Below are 24,737 nucleotides of genomic sequence, written 5' to 3'. Positions count from 1 at the left end.
CTCTTCCTTCTGCCTACTCAGTTTTAGTCTGGAAGCTCCATGGAAAACTCTCTACTATTGGTAACCTTGTTGCTATTTGAAATATCAGATCGACTGACTGAATTAATGTTCTTTATTTTACCTCTCTCTTTTCTAATATCCACTGCATGGCTAAGCAGAATTCACAGGGAAAAAACAGTCAAGATTAAAGGGTTTATTGCATGGTGCCTGGCTCTCAAAAGATATAGCATCTGGAGTCCTAAAGGCTGAAAGTTAAACAAGCGGCCATCTAGCAAGGAAGCAAAGAAGCCCACATGGAAGAAGCACATCAGCCTGTGTGATCATGAGTATATTGATGTGAATGAGAGGGGTTGGAATGGAGACCCAAAGCCCATCTGTAGACAATTGGACATCCCCCCACAGAAGGGTTAGAAGAAAGGGATGATTTAACCAGGGTGCAGTATAGCATGGCAGAAACACACATCACTCCTTTAGTTCCTGAATGCTTCCTTTCCCCCACTACCATGACCCAGTTCTACCTCACAAATCCACTAGACTGGAGTACACTGGTACAGATAAGAGGTCTAGACACATGGAATTCAGGACAGACAGAATCCTCAGGAACAGTAGTGGGCGTAGCAATATCATGAGTATAGGGGGATGGTAGGGGCTGGGGGTGGTATGAGGAGAAAGGGGAACCCATCACGAAATTGGATAACACACCCCCAAGCGGTAGGAATAACAGAAATGTGGGTGAAGGGAAACAATGGACAGTGTAAGACAGGAAATAACAACAATATATAGCTGATCAAGGATTCACAAGGAAGGGAGGGTGGGGGGGCAGGGGGTAAAAAGAGGAGCTGATCCCAAAGACTCAAGTAGAAAGAAAAATGTTTTGGAAATGTTGATGTCACCATATGCACAATTGTGCTTAATACAATTAAATGATGGATTGTCATCAGATTTGTAAGAGCCCCAATAAAAGGATTAATTCTTTTTAAAGAAAGGAAATGGAACAGATGATTCATTAAAATATTTCCAAGACTAAAATTTTATAACAAAAAAAGTGGGGGGGTGGTTATTAAGGAGGTTAACAAGCTGCAATGCCAGGGGAAAATGCTTAAGATTGAGTTGTTTATCAGGACATGTTACAAAGTTCTGTCAAGTCTGCTCATAAATGCTCAAAAGACATAACACTTTGCTCTAAGCCTCAACCCAAAGGCATTCCACTTCAGCTCCCTGGATTAAGTGCCCAGAGATACCACACTCCAGTAAGCCTCAGCTCAAAGGCACTCAGCTCCACTTCTGTAGGTCACCAAACCCAACTTCCCCAATTAAGTGCCCAGAGGTGTTCCACTCCACAAAGCCAGCCTCCCGCACAATAGGGATCAGTTTTACTTGCTCTGTGGGTTGGGAAGTCCGTCACTCTGTCCCAGGCTCTGGCTCCTGGTTCTTCTGCTGCTCCTCTGATGTTATAGCTGTGTTTTGGGTCCCGGAAGTTCACTGTGCAGGGATCTTGGATGGGAGAAGATAGGCTGCACTCCTGGCTCTTGTTGGTGGTGAGACCCTCTCCTCCCGCTTCTCGGAGGGCCCCTTTGACACTCGTTGGGATGGCACTCCAGAGCATGCTAATCTCGATTACTCATGGGTGAATCCTTCTTACCAGTCCCATGCAGGGAAAGGTAGTTTGGTGGGAGTTAGAGACTCTGGCTAAAAGAGCCACATTAAATAACTCACTGCCACTGCACCAGAGGTATAGCAAGCCACCAGAGTATGACAAATTAACTGAAGAGTGGTGGGCAGAATTATTATAGACTTCTAATTCCATTTATAGGTACACTCATATACCCAAATTAGTTGAAAACAGATTCAAACAGAGAGTTGTATGCCAGCGTTCTTACCAGCATTATTCAAAATAATCAAAAGGTGAAAGTAGCCCAAAGGTCTACCAACAGACTAACGAATAAATAAAATATTACATACACATATGATGAAATTCAGCAATCAATAGAAAGAAAATGGAAATATTCTATAACATAAATGAACCCTAAGAATAGTATGCTAAGTGAAATAAGCCAGACAGAAAATTCTAACTACTGTATAACTCCACTTAAATAAAATGGGATAGAAAACAGACAAATTCACAGAGCCATAAAGAAGTTTGAAGATTATCAGCTTCCCTAATCTATCAATTCTGTTAGAGCAAATAAAAGTTTTCCCCAAAAAAGTTTTGACAGAACTATTTGTACCACAGCTTTGCTGTAGAATTGATAAACTGGTTCTAAAAATCATTTGGAAATGCAAGGAACCTAAACTTCCCAAAACTAAACTCATTGCCTTTAAGTAGATTCCCATTCATATCAATTGTAAAGAGCACAGTAGAATTATCCCTTTGTGTTTCTTGAGGCTGTAAATCTTTGTGAAAGTAGAAAGTTTTATCTTTCTCCCTTAGGTAATGTGGTAGTTACATAATCTGGTGTCAATTTGAGGATTAAGAGTGGAGTCTAGGCTGTCAATCAGGATTTAGTCAATGAGGCCTCTGTGTGGGCATGGCCTTCTGAGAATTCTGGGAACTCCTGTAATTCCTCCATGGAGACTGGAGATAAAATATTCTGCTCACTCCCTGGGAGACCTTTCTGAGGAGAAGCCTCATGAAGCTACCCTGAGGCAGTTAGAGTTTGGGAACTGAAGGAACCATGTGGAGACCCCTGCCAGCACTGGATGCTTACAAAGCCACTGGATCCACAAGACTTCTAACCCACTGGCCTGTGATCTTCCTGCATTCAGGGTCATTGCATGTGTTTCATGAGTCTGAAGAGGACTTTATAGGTTGGTACTGGACATAATGGGCTAATATCGGACTTATGGACTTGATCTGGACTGGGATGGGGGTTTTCTCAATATTCAATTGCTCTTGTCTATAAAACTCTTTCCTATACACACATGAGTCTCCCTAGATTTGTTTCTCTCGTCTCCCCTGACTAACACAGATAGCTAGCAGTTTCAAACCACTAACCCTGTGGTTAGCAGCTCAAAGTGTAACCCACTACACCACCAGGACCAAAACAACTTTGGAAAAGAAGAATCAAGTTGGAGGACTAACACTAGCTAATTTCAAGACTTTCAAAACTACTTAATTAAATGGTGTGGTATTGGTGTGAATGTAGACAAACACATCAGTGGAAGAAAACAGAGTACAGAGATCAAACACATGCAACTGAATTTTGACAAAGATGCAAAGGCAAAACAATGGAGAAAATTAGCTTTTTCAACACACATTGATGGAAAAATTGGATACCCACATACAAAAAGAATGAAGTTAAACCCCTCCCTTGTATGATATAAGAACATTAACTCAAAAGGGAATATTAATTAGGGGCTGCCTCACAAAGCTATAGTGAGAATGAATTACCAGTACATAAATCAAAATATGTTTAAAATATCAGAATAGGGCCTGGTATGTTGTATGCAGCATATTATAAGTTTAGCTTTTATTATCCTGTTTATGATGCCTTAAGTGAAAAACAGATAACAAAAATAGTATATACTACATGGCTCTATTTTGGTAAGTAAAATCTTTTAACATTTATGTATATTGACTTCTTTATTTATAAAAGTCTAGAAAGGCTTTTCCGGGTGATGGATTATATATTATATTCGTTTTTCTTCTTAATTTTAATTAATTTTTTGTTTTCAGAAAACTAAAGTGACTTTTTAAAAACAGCTTACTTGACACTTCATCCACATGCCATACTATTCGATAATTCAATCATTTCAAGAAGAGTTGTACAATCATCACCATAATCTAGAACATTTTTTTCTTCTTTGTACTTGTTGTTATTCATGTAATTTTTAAATTGTAGCCAAAATATAGACAACTAACCAGTCTCCAATTCAACAACATCTATATGTCTAATTCAGTGCCACTGATTACACTCTTCGTGCTGAACAGCTCTTCCTGATACCCTTTTCCAAATTATTATACAACACTAAACTCTTCCTTCACCCATGGTCAAGTGTGTTTTTTTGTTTGATTTTTCAGTCGTTTTCTTGATATAATACTCACATGTCGTACACTTCCATCATTGAATCACTTCTTAAAAGAGTCACATGTACATCATCACAATCAGTTCTAATGCTCCCTACCCCCAAATGACATTCTCTATTTAAGATTATACTCGTGTGTATATGTAATTTGAGGTGTACAAATCAGTGGCACTAATTATATTCACACTTGTGACAACATTTCCAACCACCATTTGTCTGTCAGTCTGCCCTCCTGTGGTGGCTTGTGTATTGCTACTTCACCAGGTATTTCAAATGCCAGCGGGTTCACTCATGGTGGACAAACTGCATCCCTTGAATATAATCAATGTCACTAAATAGTATATATAGTCTCAAAAATGTTTAAATGTTATATAATATATATTAGAATGCCCTAAAATATATAAATTATACATATATATGTGTATATATGAATATCCTAAAACAATCTCTATTCTCTCTTAGGCATTAATTTAAATAGGTTCTTATTAGGCAAAGATGGGAGGTTATGAACATCAATAAGAACACTAGTTGCCCTGTAGTAAAATTTCAAATAGATTTAATAATACTTAAAATTTTAAAAATTCTCATTGATCACCTGTGGTAAATTCTAAAGAACTGAAAACTGACAGAGAAAGAAAAGGAAAAAAGCATTGATTCTGTCTTGCCTAATTAAAATGTCCATCCAGTTAAGCCAATAGTTGTGAGGGGAATTTCTATTTTTAAAACACATTTCAGCCCCAAAGTGAAGAAATGATCTTAACATGTCACCTATCATTCTGCGTCACCGGTGAACGCATAGAGCTAAGCTCTAGTCAAAGCTCTCGGGACCCTTCATGTGCTGAGAGGCCACAACTCAAAAAGAGAAGAAACAGAGGCAAACACATATTTATAACGGACTGCCAGAAGAACAAACAAATCTATCTTGGAGGAAGTGCCATCAGAGTGCGCCTTGGAACCGAGACCAGCAAGACTGTGTCGTCTCTCATCTCTGGACAAGCTGTCGAGAGAGACCGGCCCAAACATATCAACGATTGCGAGGATGGCCCCGAACCTGGCAGCGTTTCTTTCTCTCCGACGCAGGGCTGCTACACATTGGAACCAGCCCATGGCACCTCACAGGTACACTGTGATTGGTTGCTGTGGTGGCTTGAAACCCTGTCTGGGAATCCTCGACCCGCCTCGCATGGAAAGGTAGAATTTCATTCCCTTTGACTTAGGGGAATTCTAACAAACAAGAGTGCATCCGAAGCGATGCATCGTGACTTCAAGTCAGGTCATGGAAGGTGGCGCAGCTTCCACTGGCGTCTCGAGCTCTCCCCTTTCCTTAGGGAGACTATTTGGAGGCAGCTCTTCCCGTCATTTTTGAGTCCCACTGCGATTCCTAAGGTTTTCAGTGGCTAATCCCTCAGAAGCGGATGGCCTCTTCCTTCTTCCTCGTCTGTTCTTAGTCTGGAAGCCCCGCTGAAAACTGTCCACCATGTGAAAACTGTGGAGAGCCACATCTGGTCTCTTCTGGCTTCCCAATTGCCACGAGGCATGCCTCCAACCCCCATTCTTCTCTACCCTCTTCTGACACCAAGCGCTCCTCCCAGGTACCCTCCTCCTATGCTGAGTTTGAGAACTCATCATCATGGCCAGATAGAACTCATAATCTCACAATTAATTAGGGTTAATTAGGGGAGTTATCGGTACAAGCCAGGATAGGAGCCCTGGTGGCCTAGTGGTTATGGATTGGCCTGCTAACTTCAAGGTCAGTGGTTTGAACCAACAGCCACTCCTTGGGAGAAAGATAGGGCTCTCTACACCCGGAAAGAGTTGCAGTCTTGGAAACTCACAGGGGCAGTACTATCCTGTCCTATAGGGTCATTTTGAGTTAGCATCGACTCAATGGCAGTGGGTTTGTCTCCTGGTCTCAGCCTCTGTGATTTCAAGCAGAGATTTCAAAGCCTGCCACACTTCCAATGGCTCAGGGAGTTCTCTCTCCGCTGCTGCTTCAAAGATGGCTCATCCTTACAGTTCAGGGAGTGGTAAGTAAAACTGACTGGTCCCCTCTGTGGGTTACACACAGCCTATTTGCAGGCTCCCACCCAATCATTTGCTGGGAATTAGAGCAACATGGTTAAAAGAGCCAGGTTAAGAAATGTCACTCCTCCCCAGTGGCCCTATTGATATGTAAAATATCAGTAACATAGCTTCCAGCATCACCACCACACACAAGCCACCACAGGAAGACAAATTGAAAACAAGTGGTGGATCATAATGTGTGGCTAACTAGGATTTAAAAACAAACAAACAATAGCTGTAGGACACTCAGTATTGATACATGGTGTGTGGACATATCATGTTATCAAGTCGATGTTGGTTAAGAGGGTTGGGTGAAGTGAAATTAACTTGGTATGACTCTTCTCTCCATAACCTTGGTCACTCCTACCAAATTACTGGATGGGATCATGCAAGTAAGGTGTGGAGGACCTTAGCATGGAGATTGACCCCTTTAGCCATCCCACGGGGTGCAAGCGAGTCATCTCAGAGGCAAAATCATAGAAAGTCCTCCCCCCCCAATCATGGAGAGAGAAGAGCCCCTCGTGGAGCATGCGTGAGTAAAGTGGAGACCGCAGTGTTGAGACCATGAAATGGAGTGGCAGGCTTCCCGGCCACAGAACACATGAAGCTGATTGCCTCGGCAGTCCTCCAGGCAGGGGACCGGCCTGCAGTGGAGCACGTCCTTTGGGAATTTATCATCCCTAAAGAGCTTGGTGACATCTACCTGACCAGGGCAGGAGCCAAATAACCACATGACAGTGAGGCCTAGGACCAGCCAGAGACAAGTCTACTGGCCTGGCTGAAACCAGTACTGAGGACAAAAGGATGATCTCCTTAACTTCCCTACTAAGCCCCCGGGTCATGAGCATCGTCTGTGAGTTCTGTGTGGCCATTGCTAAGGATTATCAGACCCACTGGTATCACAAAAGGGCAAAGGAAGTTGGAGAGAAGTAACATGTCTGACGTCTGCCTTGTAGAAACCGGTCTTTGGTTGGGATGGTGTTGGATTTTCCTTTCCCTTTGGGTAACGGAAGAAGGATAAGTGCGCCCTCGTGCCATTTCCTCCGGGGCATAATGATGGGATTGAGGCTATTTATAAAATAAGAGCCCTTACTTTTCAGAAGTCCATACTTAAATCTTTGCAGGTGAAAGTACGTCATTATTTGCTCAAAAGAATTCAGAGGTGCGCATGGGGGTACAGAAGGAGGACAGTGATCTGATCACTAGAGCTGATTGATGAACACATGAGGATTCTGTATTTAATTCTTCCTACTGGGCTTGTAAATGTTCACAAGAAAAAAATTAACTCATGAATACTTTGAGCAAAGACTAATCAGGCACCTGAAATAATGTTACCTAAGAGATGACCTAGGCATAGTACTCCCCAGATCTTCTGAAAAGTAATTTGCTTATTTGCTTGCTTGTTTTAAGGAAATGAAGACATTTTGCCACTCTGTTTTGTTATAGGCATTATTTACAGATTGTTATAGGTAAATGTAACTTATTTGTCCATAGAAGAATCCATGAACACAGGGAAAATAATTTGTCATTAAGTTCAATAACTTGCATAAGAGCTGTTTACTTGACTTTCCAAATTGGACTATATGGTAAATAAAAATGGAATACTAAAAATAAAGAGATGACCTAAGGAGAAAATAGGTTCAAGGAAAATTAATCTTGAATGACAATGAGTAATGGAGTACCGAGGCCACCTGGGAACAAATGAGGATAACCTTTCTCTCCACTGAATTCTGTCAGGATCCTGGACAAGATGCACTAGGAGTTCTGTGTCTCTTGTATATATGTCACTAGTAGGAAAGGAGGAGATTTTGCTTTGATGATTTAATGCTTTCTGATTTACTTAACCTGAAAGTCCATTATTTTCTTAAGTAGGCATAAACAGTTGGGGAGAACCATCATAATCCATAATAATTATCCTCCTGATAATGTACTTTTCAGAATGGTTAAAATATGCTGCCCACAGGACTGAGTTTTCCTATGGAGTTTTTCAGACACTACAATCAGACTTTTTTTTTCTTTTCTTTTTGTGAGTGAGAGAGTGTGAGAGTGAGTAAGAGAGTTAATGAGTGAGTGAGTGAGTGGGTGAGTGAGAGTGAATGAGTGAGTGAGAGTGAATGAGTGAGTGAGAGAGTGAGTAAGTGAGGGAGAGAGAGAGGTAGTGAGTAAGAGAGTGAGAGAGAGTGAGTCAGTGAGTGAGAGTGAGTCAGTGAGTGAGAGAATGAGTGAGTGAGTTAGTGAGAGAGTAAGGGAGTGAGTGAGAGACTGAGTGAGAAAATGAGTGAGAGAGTGAGTGTGTGAGAGAGTGAGCTAGTGAGAGAGTGAGTGAGGGAGTGAATGAGTGAGAGAGAGTGCGTGAGAGTGAGTTAGTGAGTGAATGAGAGAGTGAGTGAGTGAGTGAGTGAGTGAGTGAGTGAGTGATTGATTGAGTGAGTGAGAGACTGAGTGAGTGAGTGAGTGCGTTAGTGAGATAGTGAGAGTTGTGAGAGTGTGCGAGTTAGTGAGTGAGTGAGTGAGAAAATGAGAGTGAATGAGTGAGTGAGAGAGAGTGATAGTAAGCGAGTAAGTTTAAGAGTGAGTAAGTAAGTCAGTGAACGAGAGAGTAAGTGAGAGTGAGAGATGGAGAGAGTGAATGAGTGAGAGAGTGAGTTATTGAGTGAGTGAGTGGGTACGTGAAAGAGTGAGTTATTGAGTAAATGAATGAGTGAAAGATTGAGAGGGAGTGAGAGTGAGAGCGAATGAGTGAGACAGTGAGTGTGTGAGTGAGAGTGAGTGAGAGAGTGAGTGAGTGAGTTAGTGAGTGAGAGAGAGAGTGAGTGAGCGAGTGAATGAATGAGCAAGAGAGTGAGTGAGAGAGTTAGAGTGAGTGAGAGAGTGAGAGTGAGAGAGTGAGTGAGAGTGAGTGAGTGAGAAACTGAAAATGAATGAGTGAGTGAGAGAGAGTGATAGTAAGCGAGTGAGTTTAAGAGTGAGTAAGTGAGTCGGTGAGTGAGAGAGTGAGAGACGGAGAGAGTGAGTGAGAGAGTGAGAGTGAGAGTTAGAGTGAGTGAGAGAGTGAGTGAGAGAGTTAATGAGAGAGTGAGAGTGAGCGAGTGAATGAATGAGCGAGAGAGTGAGAGAGAGTGAGATAGTGAGTGGAGTGAGAGAGTGAGTGAGAGAGTGGGAGTGAATCACAACCAGACTTTTAGAACCTGATGTGTAAAGGAGCCTTCAGAACCTTTTTTGGACAAGGGCAAGACTCTTATTTTCTGCGTGAATCTCCTCACTTACAGGACCTCACATATGTTGGTTTCCTTTCATAAAAATTGCTGTCTCCACTGAACTCGAGGACAGCGAGTTCTGGTCGTTCTGTGGGCTAAGCCAACCAGAGGGTCAGTGTTTCAAGCCCACTTCATCTCTCTGTGAGAAACGGGAGGCTATCTGTGCCCATGAAGATTTATTGCCTCCAAAATCCTATGCAGTCACTTGGAGTTGACATTGACTCTATGTTAGTGAGCTTGTAGGTGTCCACCCAGAACTGTGGAAGGGCGCAGACGTTACTTGGAGAACTAAAGTGCACCTGACCCAGGCCCCGGTATTGTCAATCACATCAAAAGTTGGCCGTTGAGTAAGGACGGCCCCAGAAGAATCAATGCATGTGAATTACAGTGCTGACAAAGCACACTGAAGGTACCATGGACTGCCAAAAGAACAAACAAGTCTGTCTAGTGACCAGTACAGTCAGACTACATCTTAGGATGGAGGTTGTCGAGGATTTTCTCACACTCTTTGGGCACGTGCCTGGAGAAGGGTGTCGTGTAGAAGGGCAGGGAAGAAGAGGAAGACCGTCGATGAGACAGAAGGCCACAGCGGATGCAACAAGGAGCTCAAGCACTGGGGTCAGACGACAATTGTGAGGGTGCTGGAGGGCCAGGCAGCGTTTGGTTCTATTGTGCATAGGATGGCTGTGAGTTGACACTGACTTGACGGTGCCTAGCCGCACCCAGAAGTGAAGGTAGGAATGCGAACAGAAAGCTGTATACCAATGTTCCTTGTGATTCTTTCTTCCAGTCACGCCCAAATGGGACCAACCAGAATGTCCATCAACTGATGGATGGATAAACAAAACGGGACGCACACAAACAAGGGCGCATGACTCTTCCATAAAGAGGACTGGAGTGCTGACAAGTGGACCTGCAGGAAGGAACCTGGCAACCAGCATGCTCAGTGAGAGAAGTCAGTGGCAAAGGGACAAATAGCATATGATCTCACAAGTACCATATGAAACAAGCAGATTTGAAAAAACAAAGATTATTCCTGATCACCTGCAATGGGAGAGAGAGGGGAAGGATAAGGGCTTTATTTTTGAGAAGCATTGAGTTGGTGCTAACGATGGCGGAATTATTTGGGAAAGAACAGCAGTAATGGTGACGTAACATGAGTGCATACGCGATGTCATTCAACGGTGTGTTAGTTTGGGTTGACTAGACGCAGTCGTCCTCAAACTGTTTAAACAGGGGGCCAGATCACTGTCCCTCAGACCCGTTGGAGGGCCGGACTATAGTTTTAAAAAAAACCTATGAACAAAATTCCTATGCACATATCTTATTTTGACATAAAAAACAAAACAGAGCAAAAACACCCGGCCGCCTGCATAAATATCCTTGGCGGGCCGCATGTGGCCTGCAGGCCATAGTTTGAGGACCCCTGGACTAGAGAAACAAATCCCTGGACACTCATGTGTGTGTAAGAGAGAACTTCATATCAAAGAGTAATTATATATTAAGAAAGATCCCATCCCAGTCCAGATCAAGTTCTTAAGTCTGATATTAGTCTATATGTTCGATACTAGTCCATAAATTCTTATATGGACTCATGCAGCCATCAATGATGCCGAATGCAGGGAGATCACAGGCCAGTGGGTGGAAAGTCTTGTGGATCCAGTGGCAGTGGAAGCATCTCAGTGCTGGTGTGAGTCTCCACTTGGCTCCTCCAGCTCCAGGGCTCTGGCTCCATCAGTGTGTCTCCATGCTGCTTGTCAACAGGAATGTGAAGCAGTGTATCCCACCTCCATGGAGGAAGATAGGAGTTCCCAGAATCCTCAGGAGAAGGCCAGGCTGACACTGAGGCCTCATTGACTATGACTTGATTGACAGGCTAGACTCCACCCCTCTGCTCAAGTTGACAGGAAATTGTGTAACTGCCACAAATGGCAAATGTGGAAATTGTCTGGGTGAATATTTTTACCACAATTTAAATAAATAAATGGGAATTACGGTCTAGGTAAAAGAGACTATGTCTTTGCCAGGCAGACACTCACTAACCTTGGCAGAAAGGTTTGGGGATCTAAATCCCAACCCCACAAGACTGGAAACATGTACGCATTCCCGCAGGAAGCGCATTCGCCAGAATCCTTGTTCTGATTGGGTGTGTGCTTGAAGACCAGCCTGAGATTTGATCATTGACTAGAAGGATCCACTGGACCTGAAATGTTGTTATTTTCATGGTTATGGTATATTTCAATGAAAGGATACCGCTTACAATCAGAAAAAGAAAAAGAAGGCGCATAGGGCAGTTTCTAGGCGAACGCTTCTAGTTGTAAAATACCAGTGGGATCGTTCTCCCAGCGATGCTGTATAACAAAGCATATGAAACGCCTTCAGCAAGGGAAGCACACTTGAGTCTTGGTGTCTGCAGTTTTTCACTGCACCTACATGGCAGACGTCAGCTGCTCAGTGTCCAGCCCCATAGAGGGCAAAGTAAAACTGCATGTCCCAAGGTCTCGAGTGTGCAAAGACACTTTTTATCAGGAAGGATATGCCCTGGGCTCAGAGGTCATATCCCAGGAGCAGTCAAGGGCCCAGTCCTTTGGAGTGTGTAGGATTTGGGAAAATCGGGCCTGCTGAGTTAACCTTTTGCCACACAGCCCCGGAACCTGGTACATTACTCTCCAGTAAAAAATTTCCATGACTTTCCAAAGACTGAGAAATTCAAAAGCCTCAGACTGGTATTTGACCCTCTTGTAAGATGGTCCCCTGTGACTTACCCAATGTTATTTTCAACTAGTTTTCCATATGCACTCTCCACTTCAACCAGGCCAACCCTTTTGCTCCTATCTGAAAGACTCACTCGCCTGGCACTTGTCATGTGTCATCTTTTACGGTTGCCTACCTTTGTACCATACAGAGTGTATCTCCCCAGCTAGAGCGGGAGACAATATAGGCATGGAAAGACATTTTATACCTTTTAGTATCCTGAGGGCTTGAAGAGTTCATGCATTATTACTCAATGAATATTCATTGTTTATTATTATGCCAGTGACCCTTGCTCAGGATGGCCTAGGACATTCTTCTGCCTACTCCACCCTTTACCCAATTCTATTCATCTACTAATATCCAAGTCAAGTCCAACCACTCCAAGAGATCTCCCCCAGCCAATCTGGCCCAGATGAGGATATTCAATTTCTAGAATTCTGGCATGCTTACTGTCTATATAATCTCTTGTGACCTTATTTTTCTTTTTTGCATTCACACTTGAAATGCTATATAAAACCCATCTCCCAAATAGCCTTCTTCCTCCTATAGGCGGAGGACTGGGTTGTACTTGTCTTGTGAATTCTTTTCAGTGCCTAATTCAGGATCTTAACACAATAGGTTTTCAATAAATATGAGATGTTCAAGGAAGGTAGATACGCCTTCTCTGGGCCTTGTTTGTTTGTCTCTTGGCTGAGGTCAGGCAATACTCCATGAAGTAAAGAAGAGAGAATGAGTTGTTAAAAGCCCAAACAAATGTAGGCCTGAATAATTAGCACAGGACATTGGCAAACACTAAAGTTTCTATTCCAACCAGCAGTCATTTACTTCTGAAGAAATTTCTCTGAGCCCATGGTGAAGAGGACAGCTTCATTGATGCTCTGGGTGATGTAATCTATGTTGCTGGCATTAATGGAGGTGAAGTTAATCCGACCATTCGTGGGGATGTAGATATGCTTCTTCTTGACCAGGTATTCCAACTGCTGGGCTGGTGAGAATGAAAGAATTGCAGAGTCTCAGCGACCACCTCATTCCTCTCCTCTAACCCAGAGTTCATGGCAGGGGTAGGGATCGTCAGCATTGGGGGGGGGGGGGCGTTCCAAGAATCTTTAAGTCAGTCACACTTTCTTCAGAAAAGAACCAAAGACTGGAGCAAAGCTAGGGACTGGGCACCTACTCAGGGATGGTTAATGCTTAGAGACTGACTCAGCGTCAGAAAAGAAGGAGCCACCCCTTTCTTAGACACTTACAGTTGAGTCCAAGATAGCTGTGTGTCCCCTTCTGGTCAGTGATGTGATCCCAGGAGCCGGGGGTTCCCAGCAGCCGGAGCTTCTCCTTCACCTTTTCCTTGATCAACATCATGTTCTCTACAACCCTCTTTAGACTGTACTTCCTGCCAAGGAAGGACAACAATATGTGCGAGTGTGAGCACACCCCCCCCACCTCCCCTGCTCTCAGAACCATCCCAATCTTCTTGCCCTCCAAAACCCCCAACAGACTGCTTGCCCTGAAGTCCGGATTCTGGGATAGTTTGGAATTGGAGAGAGAGGTACAGGTGATTCCTATTAATTTAAGGAAGCCACAAAGGCTACAAGAAATTTTGTGCTCCAGCAACAAGTCTCTGATTCTCTACAATACTCTTCAGTCAGGAAGAATTCAAATAACCCCACGAATCTGTATCCAAAAGGAATGACCTATCACCCACACCCCGCAAGATAGGGTAGCTCTCGCCCGTTGTTGATCATTGCTATTGAGTCCATTCTGACTTGTTGGGGTCCCAGGAGAGACAGAGTTGTCGAACTGTTCCACAGAATTTTCTAGGTTGTGGCCTTTTGGAAGCAGATCACCAGGTCTGCTTTCCAAGGGCCTTTCAGCTGGTAGGTGAGTGCTTAAGGTTTGCACCCCTGGGGCTGCTAAGTATATAGTAGGGCCCTTGGTAAATGGTGGCAAAAGAACTGATGAATTAATGGAATAAAGAGGCGAGTGGTTACAAGTTGAGCTGCTAACTATAAGGTCAGCAGTTTGAAACCACCTCCCACTCTGAGAGAGAAGACAAAGCTTTCTATGCCTATAAAGAGTTGAGGGGGGAAAGGGAATTTTTTATCCCTGTAAAGAGTACAGTCAGGAGCCGATACCAAGAGCTCGGTGGAGGGCAAATGTTTTGAGAATGATGATGGCAGCAGGTGTGTAAGTGTACTTTACACAATGGATGGCAGTATGGACTGTGATAAGAGTTATATGAGCCCCCAATAAAATGATTTTAAAAAATAGAGTTACAGTTTTGGAAACTCACAGCAGGCAATTCTACCACCCTATGGACAGATCTATGAGTTGACATTGACTTGGTGGAAGTGAGTTATGGGTAGGCAGAGAAGCATCCAGCCCAACCCTGTGAACTAGTCGGAGGCTAGGTAACTAGAGGTGCTGCTCTTCCCTTCCTGCCCCCCACCTTTTGCCTTACCACTCTCCCTGTAGAGAAGGACTACAGAGGATCGAGGTGATGATACGAGGCCCCAACGTGGGAGGGTTAAACCACAGGTCATTGGCAAATTTGACCATCTGGGAGAGGACGCGCTGCAGGTACTGGTTGTTGACTGTCACCACGACCAGGACGCCCACGCCTTCATCTGCAGCATTGGGACAGACATCCCATCCTTCCGTCTCCTCCTTTATTTCCCGGGCCTCCCCTGTCACGGGCTCTTCCTCCAACCTTGCGGAAGGTTGAATGGATGGAGCCCCTAGCCCAGGCCTGATTGCATCTGACCCTAGGAAGTTGTTAGAAGCAGTTCTTCAAAACAAGCAAACATAAGCAAGACTCATGGACTTGACCAATCACTGAGTCTTGCTCCCTCAGCTTATAATTCAGGGAAAAGAGGCCAAAGGGGGCAAAATGACTTAGCCACAGTCCGTTTTAGTGGCTGGTTTTAGCAGCAGAACTAGGGCAGCATCATATCACCCAACTTCTAGCTCAACGAGCATACCTTCTGCCTCTGTGGGGTTCTCTCTGGAGTCCTTGGTTCTCCCCAGAGACAGCTTTGGCGTCATGAGTGTGGCACCACTTTAGCACCATGCCCACCCGTTTCCTTCTGGCTCATGCCCATACCATACCATAAATGCCAAAATTTTTGGACAGAGACTGGCTGCAGAAGAATTCAAAGCCTTCAGTCACAAAATAACGTAAGATTTTACAGTCCTCATTCGGGTCACCAGAGGAGAAACCTTGACTGGGAACATCAAAAAACGGGAAAATCTGCTTTCTCTGCAGGAGAAAAGAGGAGGAAATAAAATGGTATTCCAAGTGGGACAAGAAAAGGATGAGACTGACTGGAAAGAGGGGGTGGCCAGAGGGGTGAAGGAAAGATGAGAGACTGGGCTCACCTTCATGGTGGACATCAACTTGGTCCACTGACTTTGAGTCAAATTCAAGTCTGCAACGTTCCCAATTGCAAAGATACTGCCATGTTGGGCCTGCTGCAGGTAGAGACAGTCTCTTCAAGCCCCTCTACTGCCAAGCAGAAGCGATGGCACCAGGGCATTGGGAGGATAAGCCTGTTGATGCCCACTACCAGGCTGGACAAATCTAAGCCTAGAACAGGCTTTGACTAATTTGAGGGGTGAGGGAAAAGGAAGGAAATTAAGGACAGAGACTAGGTCTCGGGAGGATTTCCTGAGTGACTCCTACCTTCATCACATTGATGAGTATGTTGAGGTCCATGCACATCTGCTTGGGGTCCCATAAGGTGTATTCATGAACTGTGAAGCCCATGTCCTGGAAGACGGGTCCATGCAGTGCTGTAGGAACATAGCCCCCCCCCCCCCCATCAACTGGTACATGGGAAGTGAAGAAGGGGAGGGTCCCAGCTGACATGGGATAATTACCAGACAAGGACAAGCAAATCTTGGCTTGATCACCATTTTTCTTGTGATAGAAATGGAGAGGGACAATAGTGAAGACTGTAAATGGAGTGGAATCAGCAACAAGGGTAGGCTGCCCAGTACTGGCCTCCATGAAGTGACCATTGAAAATCTGAGTGTTACAGCAGTGTCGGGAAGAAACCCGATGGTGCCCAGCTATCAGAAAGAATGGTGTCTGGGATCTTAAAGGTTTGCCATAAAATGAGCAGTCATTGAGGTGAGCTCTCCATTAAGTCCACATGGAAAAGAGCACACCAGCCTGTGTGGTCCAAGGATTGTAAATTATAAAATCCATGATCAGAGGAGAAATTTGTACTAGAAAGTGAATTCTGAGCACCTGGTTTGCAGAAGGGTATGGATGACAATGAAAGCCAAAAAAAATCTTGTGATGGGAGAGTCTTGCCCTCAGACGGAGTGGACTGGAAAATGGATTACTTTAATCCTCCTGGTCATCCCAGAGAGAGGAGGGATCCCTTGGGGGACGGGAGAGTGCTGGGAACTGTCTTGACAATTGTATCGGGGTCAAATAGTCACGGCGCATGCCTTGACTGCCCTGGGGAAGGCCTGAGACCAGGGGTCAGCAAACTTTTGAGATGGAAGAGACAATCCTGCCCCTCGCAACAATGTAGAAATTATTTGAAGACCATAAGTACATTTTTAACAAACAAATGAAATCACTATTATGTGAATAGTGTCCTTCAAAGGACACGATGATTACTTTATGTTCAGTTTCAATCTTACTTCAGAGCCACTGTACGTACTGAAAGAGTAGCATGTGGCTCCTGAGCAGCAGGTGTGGACCGTGCCCTAGACCCAAGCTTGTCCACTCCTCTATCACAATGTATGTGACCCAGTCATGACCCCACTCCTGCTTCAGTAATCCCACCTGTGACTGGGATATATTGATCTGCCACCAGCCAAGCATTTGTAACCTCCATGTCCTTTATAAAACTCTCCATCAGCAAACCCTTGGACACCATTTTGACCTCGTATGAATGGCTCTCTCGCCTGCATGACACATCTTGGCAGTTGTCTTGTCATTGTCCCAGTTATGACTTAATAAGTGTCCGCTAATTTTTTTTTCATGAAAAGAACCAAAGGAAGGATCTTCTGTCTCTCCCCACCCCTTCCCCACCTCCACCCCCCACCTTAAGTAAAACCTACCTTTTTGAAAAGAGGCGATATAAACGACTTTGGAATCCCGACGCCAAGTTCTGAGAAAACGGGCCCCAAGATGAAAGGCACCACTGTCACCTACTGTGTGCACACCCCCTACCTGCCAGCAAAAAATAGACATACAGAAATAAAGCCTTAGCGAGAGTAAGGAGAAAGACGCAGTCAGAAAGATGATGGCCCCAGGAGAGTGCATGAATACGCCAAGGATCTTCTCAGAGCCTCAGGGGGAGTCAGCATAACCAAGCCCCCCCGCCCTCCACGCCTGTGTTCAAGCCCCTTGCCTCCAGAACCATGGACAGCGCCAAGGGAAGGGGGTCTAAGATTCATGCCAGTCACTCACTCATTCATACATGCACTCATGCCGCAACTTATTGACATCAGAGATGCAGGCCATAGCCTAATCCGATGACTTGCCAATTATGACTTAGAAGACTTCTGACCATGTCACCTGACAAATCGCACCTTGGTTCTTCAGAAGGTGAATCTTTATGTTTTTAAAAAGTTATGTTGAGGCATACAGTTAACTGTGTATGTGTAACATGTACATAATAACAGTACAGTAAAACCTGCAAAAGCTGAAGGCTGTGCCAGAGAAAGAAAATTCAAATTTTTTCTACTAATGAGTGAGAATGAGGGGGGCCGGAGGAGAGACCCAAAGTCCATCTGTGAACAATGTGACATCCCCCACAGAGGGGTTGCAGGGAAAGGATGAGTCAATCAAGGTGCAGTAGAGCACCGATAGATCGTGCGATATACCTCTAGTTCCTTGAAGTTTCCTCACGCACACCCCCATCATGACCCCAGTGCTGCTGCCCACTCTGGATCAGATGGGAGCATGTACCTAGGTATAGGCCAAAAATAAAGCTCACAACACATGGAGCTCAGGAGCAGGAATGGGAATAGCAATACCAAAAGGGTAGGGGGAAGAGTGGGGGAGGAAGGGAGAAAGGGGGAACCTATGGTAATGAATGGCACATAACCATACACCCCTCTTCAGGGGGAAGAACAACAGAAACCAGAGGGGAAGGGAGACAGCGGTCGAGGTGAGATGAGTTATGAAAATAATAACAATCTATCAAGAGGCTATGAAGGGGGAGGAGAGGAGAAAAAGAGGAGCTGACCCCAAGGGCTCAGCAGAAAGTAAATGTCTAGAAAAGAACGATGGCAACATATGTACAAATATGTCTGATACAATTGACGTGTGGATTGTAACAAGAGTTGTAAGAGCCCCCAATAAAATGATCTTTAATAAAAAAATTAAAAGGTGTGCTAGAAAAGTGGTAAGATGCACCCAGTCAAAGGTGCAAAACCTGGGAGACCCAGCACCTGATGGCGGTCCCCACAGGTTTCACTGTTATAATAGAACCACCCAAGATTCGATGATTCTTTCTTTAAAAGGGCAAAAGAAAATGGATTGGGGTTCTGATCCCAGTGGGTCTCAGCTGTCTCCTGTGTCAGTACTGGGGGTGGGGTGGGGCGGGGGGGACAGGACATCCAAGATCCCTTGCAGGTTGAAGATGGTCCAACCCTAGATCTCCATCCCCAGTGAGACGGACCAGGAATGGAAGGGTCTCCTTCTTACCCTGTTCTCCACAATGGCTTGGCTGTGCCTCCCAAAGAGCAGTTCCAAGGATGCTTGGATGAACGACTTCATGCCCATTCCGTCCGTGTACTCATAGTTCAGGGAGGGGTCCTGTGCGATCTGCAGTAGGATTTTTTTCACCACGGGAGAAACCCATGGGTGCCCGTCTTCATTCAGGCAGACTGTGAGGGAAGGTGCAGGGGAGCTCAGAAGCCTGGCCACAGGGCCTTTGAGTGTGGGCTCTGCAGGTGTCCCACAAACAACCTCGCTTCCCGGGGTTTGGGGTTTCTGGGGCCTTGGAAAAAGTTGCCTATGAAAAGACAATATCCTTTCTTTCTTTCAAAAGCAACATGCGGTCTGTTGAGTGTGTAGAAATCTTGGCTTTTTCTATCAGACACAATGAACCTAGGCCATTTTACCAAAAGTTATCTGTGAGGGGAAAGTTGTAGATACATAAGACAAAACACAGGTGGATTTGACGTTCACAGTGGTGAGCGCTGGCTGCACACCGGAAGGGTTCATTTTGGAAGCCATTCTTAGTTTAGGAACAGAAGGGCGAGAGAAAAGGAAGAGGCTGAGGAACGTGCAGTGCCCAAGCTGGCCCCACAGCATAGAGCTGGGAAAGACAGGTGTGATTGCCTCATGCCTGGAAGTCCCCAGGGGAGGACAGAGGGCCCAGAAGGACTTGGGGGGCATTCTCCTCTCATTCCTCCCACTCAAACATGGGCACTTTTGTTAGCAAGAAAAGTACAAAGAGTTGGGCCATCCTCCCTGTCCCCCGCAGCAGTGTAATCACATCGCCCTCTTAGGAACAGCTATGGAAGAAAGACTGGCTTCCTACTCCCTTAAAGTTACAGTCATTTTTAAAAGTTACAGTCTCAGAAATTCACAGGGGCAGTTCTACCCTGCCCTGTAAGTCACTATGAGCCAGAGTTAACTTGATAGAAATGAGTTTGGTTAATTGTTGTTGTTGTTGTTGTTGTTGTTGTTGTTAGGACCATTCAGAACCCTGGTGGTATAGTGGTTTCATGTCGGGCTGCTAATCAAAAGGTCAGCGGTTTACAGCCAGCAGATGCTCCACGGGAGAAAGAGGCAGAATCTCCTTGATGGCAGTGTCTTTGGCGGGACAGCAACTAGCCCCTAGGTGGTGGTAACAGAAGGTGCTTGACTGCTAACCAAAATGTTGGGAGTTTTGAGTCCACCCAGAGGCAGCTCAGAAAATCCTGGTGATTTAGCTCTGAAAAATCAACAATATGGGGTCTTAAAGGCTTGAAGGTAAACAAGCAGCCATCTCTCTGAGAAGCAACAAAGCCCACATGGAAGAAGCACTCCAGCCTGTGTGACTATGAGGTGTTGATGGGATCAGGTATCAGGCATCTAAGACCCAGAACAAAATCATACCCAATGTGAATGGGGCAGGGGGCATGGAGTGGAGACCCAGTGACCATCTATAGACAATTGGACATCCCCTCACAGAAGGGTCACAAGGAAGAGATGAGCCAGTCAGGGTGCAGTATAGCACCGATGAAGCACACAACTTTCCTCTAGTTCTTTAACGCTTCCTTCCCCCCACTATCATGACGTGAATTCTACCTTACAAATCGATTAGACCAGAACTTGCACACTGCTACAGATAAGAGCCTGCAACACAGGGAATCCAGGATAGATAAACCCCTCAGGGCCAACAATGAAAATAGAGATACCAGAAGGATTCGGGGAAGGTAGGGGGAGAAAGGGGAAATCGATCACAAGGATCAACATATAACCCCCTCCCAGGGGGATGAACAACGGAAGAGTGGGTGAAGGGTGACAGAGGGCGATGTATTATATGAAAATAATAATCTATAACTCATCAAGGGTTCATGAGGGAGGGCAAGCAGGGGAGGAAGGGGGGAATGAGAAGCTGATATCAAGGACTCAAGTAGAAAGAAAATGCTTTGAAAATGATGATGACAGCATATGTGCAAATGTGCTTGACACAATGGATGGATGTATGGATTGTGATAAGAGACGTAAGAACCCCAAATAAAAGTATTTAATAAAAAACAAAAAATCCTAAAAAAAAATCAAGCCATTAACTTAGAATGAAAAAAACCTTACTGACTTGGAAGGCTAAGGACCGTAGTAGCCCTAGGGTCATCTATGCCAATTGGCAAAACATTGACAAAGATTATGTTCTGTATCCTCGTCTGAAGAGTTATCTCTGGTGTCTTAAAGACATGTAAGCAGCCATCTAATAAGCAACTACTGATCTCAAAAAAGAATAAAGAAAACCAAAGGTTCAAGGAAACAATTAGTTCCAAGAACTAATAGCCCACACAAACCAAAGCCTCCTCTTAAAAAAAAAATCAGACAGAAAGAGACTGGATGAATCACCAAGACTGTTACCCTACGTCAACCTTCTAACTTAAAACTCAAGACACTCCTGGAGGCCACCTTTCAGCTGGGTCAAGATGAATGTGTCCCTTAGAACAATCAACGATGTGAGACTGAAAGGTATTGTCTCAAAACCAAAAATGGGAAAGCAGGGAGAGACAGGGCAACTTGTTCAATGAATGAAACAGAGAACCCAGGGGAGAGTGTGGACTCATCACAAGGAGTGAACAATTTGTGCATGAAGTATTGATTGGGAAATGCATCTACTATGTAAACTTTATCCTCATGCACAATGAAACGTTCAAAAAGAAAACCCCATTGCGGACATCTACTCTGGCACATGCGGGCGGGGTACCCCTCACCCAGAGCCGCCCCTACCACGACTGACTTTCTTTTCTTAGGGGTAGTTAAGACATCCTGCAGAGGTTCCGGCAAGAGTCAGAAGAGGACTTGGACAAGGGATGTCACTGCTGATGTTGGATGGTTCTTGGCTCAAAGCAGAGAACACCAGAAATATAGATGTCTGCTTGTGTCTTATTGGCTATGTAAAGGCATTTGACTGTGTGGATCATAACAAACTATGAATAAATTTGAGGGAGAAGAATGGGGGTTCCAGAACACTTCATTTTACTCTTGCAGAACTTGTACATGAATCAAGAGGTAATTGTGTAAACAGAACAGGGACTATTCCATGGTTTAAAATCAGGAAAAGTGTACGGCAGGGCTGTATTCTCTCATCATACTTATTCAATCTGTGTGCTGAGCAAATTGTCAGAGAAGATGGATTATATAAAGAGGAAGGTGGCCCATGATAGGATCGCTGAAGACAAATGGGTGCATAAGCTAATGTGGTGAAGAAAGCTGATGGTGCCCGGCTATCAAAAGAGATAGTGTCTGGGGTCTTAAAGGCTTGAAGGTGAACAAGCAGCCATCTAGCTCAGAAGCAAAAAAGCCCACATGGAAGAAGCACACCAGCCAGTGCGATCACGAGGTGCCAAAGGGACCAGGTATAAGGCATCATGCAAAAAAATAGATATATATGTATATATATGTGTGTATGTATATATATATATATATATATATATATATATATATATATATATATATATATATATATATATATATATATATACCATATTGAATGAAGGGGGAAGTGCAGAGTGGAGACCCGAGGCCCAAGTGTCGGCCACTGGAGATCCCCTCATAGAGGGGTTTAGGAGAGGAGATGGGTCAGTCAGGATGCGATGTAACACCGATGAAGAACACAGCTTTCCCCCAGATCCTGGATGCTTCCTCCCCCCAACTACCATGATCCGAATTCTACCTTGCAGGGCTGGATAGGGCAGAGGTTGTACACTGGTACATATGGGGGCTGGAGGCACAGGGAATCCAGGGTGGATGATACCTTCAGGACCAAGGGTGTGAGGGGCGATGCTGGGAGAGTGGAGGGTGAGTGGGTTGGAAAGGGGGAACTGATTACAGGGATCCACATGTGACCTCCTCCCTGGGAGATGGACGGCAGAGAAGGGGGGGAAGGGAGACTCCGGATAGGGCAAGATATGACAAAATAACGATGTATAAATTACCAAGGGCACAAGAGGGAGGGGGGAGGGGGGAAAAAAGAGGACCTGATGCAAAGGACTTAAGTGGAGAGCAAATGCTTTGAGAATGATTGGGGCAGGGAATGTGCAGATGTGCTTTATACAATTGATGTATGTATATGTATGGATTGTGATAAGAGTTGTATGAGCCCCTAATAAAATGTAAAAAAAGAAAAGAGGAGAAAAAAAAGAAAATGATTAGGGCAAAGAATGTACAGATGTGCTTTATAAAATTGATATATGTATATGTATGGATTGTGATAAGAGTTGTATGAGCCCCTAATAAAATGTTTAAAGAAATAAAATAAAATAAAGAGGAAGGTGGCATCAGGATTGGAGGAAGGCTTATTACAACCTATGGTGTGCAGATGACACAACCTTGCTTGCTGAAAGTGAGGAGGACTTGAAGCACTTGCTGATGAAGATCCGGGTCGCAGCCTTCAGTCTGGATTGCAACTCAATGCAGAGGAGACCAAAATCCTCACAACTGAACCCATAGGTATATCATCATAAATGGAGAAATGGTTGAAGTTGTCAAGGATTTCATCTTGCTTGGATCCACAATCAATGCTCATGGAAGCAGCAGTCAAGAGAGCAAAAGATAAATTGCATCAGGTAAATCTGCTGCCCCAGACTTCAAGGTACTGAAAATCAAGGATGTTATTTTGAGGACTATGACCATGTTATTTTCAATGGCCTCTTATGCAGGTGAAAGTTGTACATTAAATAAGGAAGACTGAAGAAGAATTGGTGCATTTTACTTGTGGTGTTGGAGAAGAATATTAAACGTGCCATGGACTGCTAAAAGGACAAAGTGGAGGAAGTAGGACCAGAGAGCATCTTAGGGACAAGGATGGCAAGGCTTCGCCACACACCCTTTGGACGTGCTGTCAGGAGAAACCAGCCCCCGGAGAAGGACATCATGCTTGGCAAAGGGGAGGGGCAACCAAAAAGAAGGTGGCCCTCAAGCAATGAATTGACACAGTGTCTGCAGCAATGGACTCCAGCAGAGGAACGATGATGATGGACATGACTGTGCAGCGGTTCGCTGTGCACAGGGCTGCTATGGGTTCGAACCAACTCGATGGATGGCGCCTAACAACAACAACAACAAGATATACTACGGAGTGCTAGCAGTTGTTGAGTCCTCCACTGCCAACTGAAAGGTCATCAGTTCCAATTCATCACCTGCGCTGGGGCAGAAAGATGTGACAGTTTGCTTCTGGGAAGACTGGCACCTTGGAAACTATGGGATGGTTCTACTGTGTCCAATAGGGTCACTATGAGCTGGAATTCCACTCAACTTACTTGATGGATAAGGTGTAATAAGTCTTGTTTCTGAGTTATGCAAACAGTAAGCGCTTGACTAGCAGCAAGAAGGTGGGTGGTTCGATCCCAGCCAGGGACATCTCTGAAGACAGGTCTGGCAATCTGTTTCTGAAAAGTGACATCCCTAAAATGCCTAAGGAGCACTCCCACTCCACAAAGACAGGGTCCCCTTGCAAGGGAACCCACTCGATGGTAAGGAACAATACCAGTGGTGCACCACAAAGACTAGGCAGCTACCTCTATAGGCCAGGAACATCTTGTCATGGTTACCATCTTGTTTGTAGCTCTTTAGCAAATGGCCTTCTAGCTTGTGGGCCATGGGCACGTCCATGAACACTGAAAGGGTGGGCATAGCTGCAGTAAAAAAACGGAACCAAGATGATGGCTTTGCCTTTTCTGCCTCGCTTCTGCCGGGTCTTTCCTCCAAGACCAGGACAAACAAGCTTGATTCTTCTCAGAACCTTGGGACAAACAAGCTTGCCTCTTCTCAGAACCTTGGCAACTCCAACGCAGAGACTCCAGAAAACTGGTTACCAGGGCAACAGAACCTCACGACTCTGTCTCCTCAATTCTCAAGAGCCACAAGAACATTCTATAACAACTGAAGAGAATCCCCTGAGAGAATGGGCAGGGGGAGGCTGGGGTAGAGGATTCGGGATT

General features: G+C 44.7%; 1 protein-coding gene across 1 annotated transcript; it reads right to left on the bottom strand.

Annotated features, from left to right (window-relative positions):
• Positions 1-11,966: 11,966 nt before the first annotated feature.
• GOT1L1 (glutamic-oxaloacetic transaminase 1 like 1) lies at positions 11,967-24,429 on the bottom strand. Its single transcript, XM_075555751.1, has 9 exons — positions 24,315-24,429; positions 18,772-18,953; positions 17,178-17,289; positions 15,781-15,890; positions 15,477-15,569; positions 15,207-15,357; positions 14,560-14,725; positions 13,349-13,491; positions 11,967-13,086 (listed from the first exon to the last, which is right to left on the bottom strand). The coding sequence occupies exons 1-9, from the start codon at positions 24,427-24,429 to the stop codon at positions 12,923-12,925; spliced, it is 1,236 nt and encodes a 411-aa protein (XP_075411866.1). The 3' UTR covers positions 11,967-12,922.
• Between the last annotated feature and the right edge of the window lie 308 nt (positions 24,430-24,737).

This window comes from Tenrec ecaudatus, chromosome 8, assembly GCF_050624435.1.
Source record: "Tenrec ecaudatus isolate mTenEca1 chromosome 8, mTenEca1.hap1, whole genome shotgun sequence".
Lineage (NCBI taxonomy): Eukaryota > Metazoa > Chordata > Mammalia > Afrosoricida > Tenrecidae > Tenrec > Tenrec ecaudatus.
The sequence above is the reverse complement of the archived record's forward strand: the minus strand, read 5'-3'. Positions and strand labels throughout refer to the sequence as shown.

What these genes read in the sequence shown, in the direction of transcription:
- GOT1L1 (XM_075555751.1), bottom strand. Translation starts at nt 24,429, where the DNA reads ATGCCCACCCTTTCAGTGTTCATGGACGTGCCCATGGCCCACAAGCTA. An exon ending in AAGCCATTGTGGAGAACAGG is followed by an intron (nt 17,290 to 18,771) that starts GTAAGAAGGAGA and finishes TTTTGCTGGCAG; the next exon opens with GTAGGGGGTGTGCACACAGT. An exon ending in CAAAAATTTTGGCATTTATG is followed by an intron (nt 14,726 to 15,206) that starts GTATGGTATGGG and finishes CCAATGCTGCAG; the next exon opens with ATGAAGGCGTGGGCGTCCTG.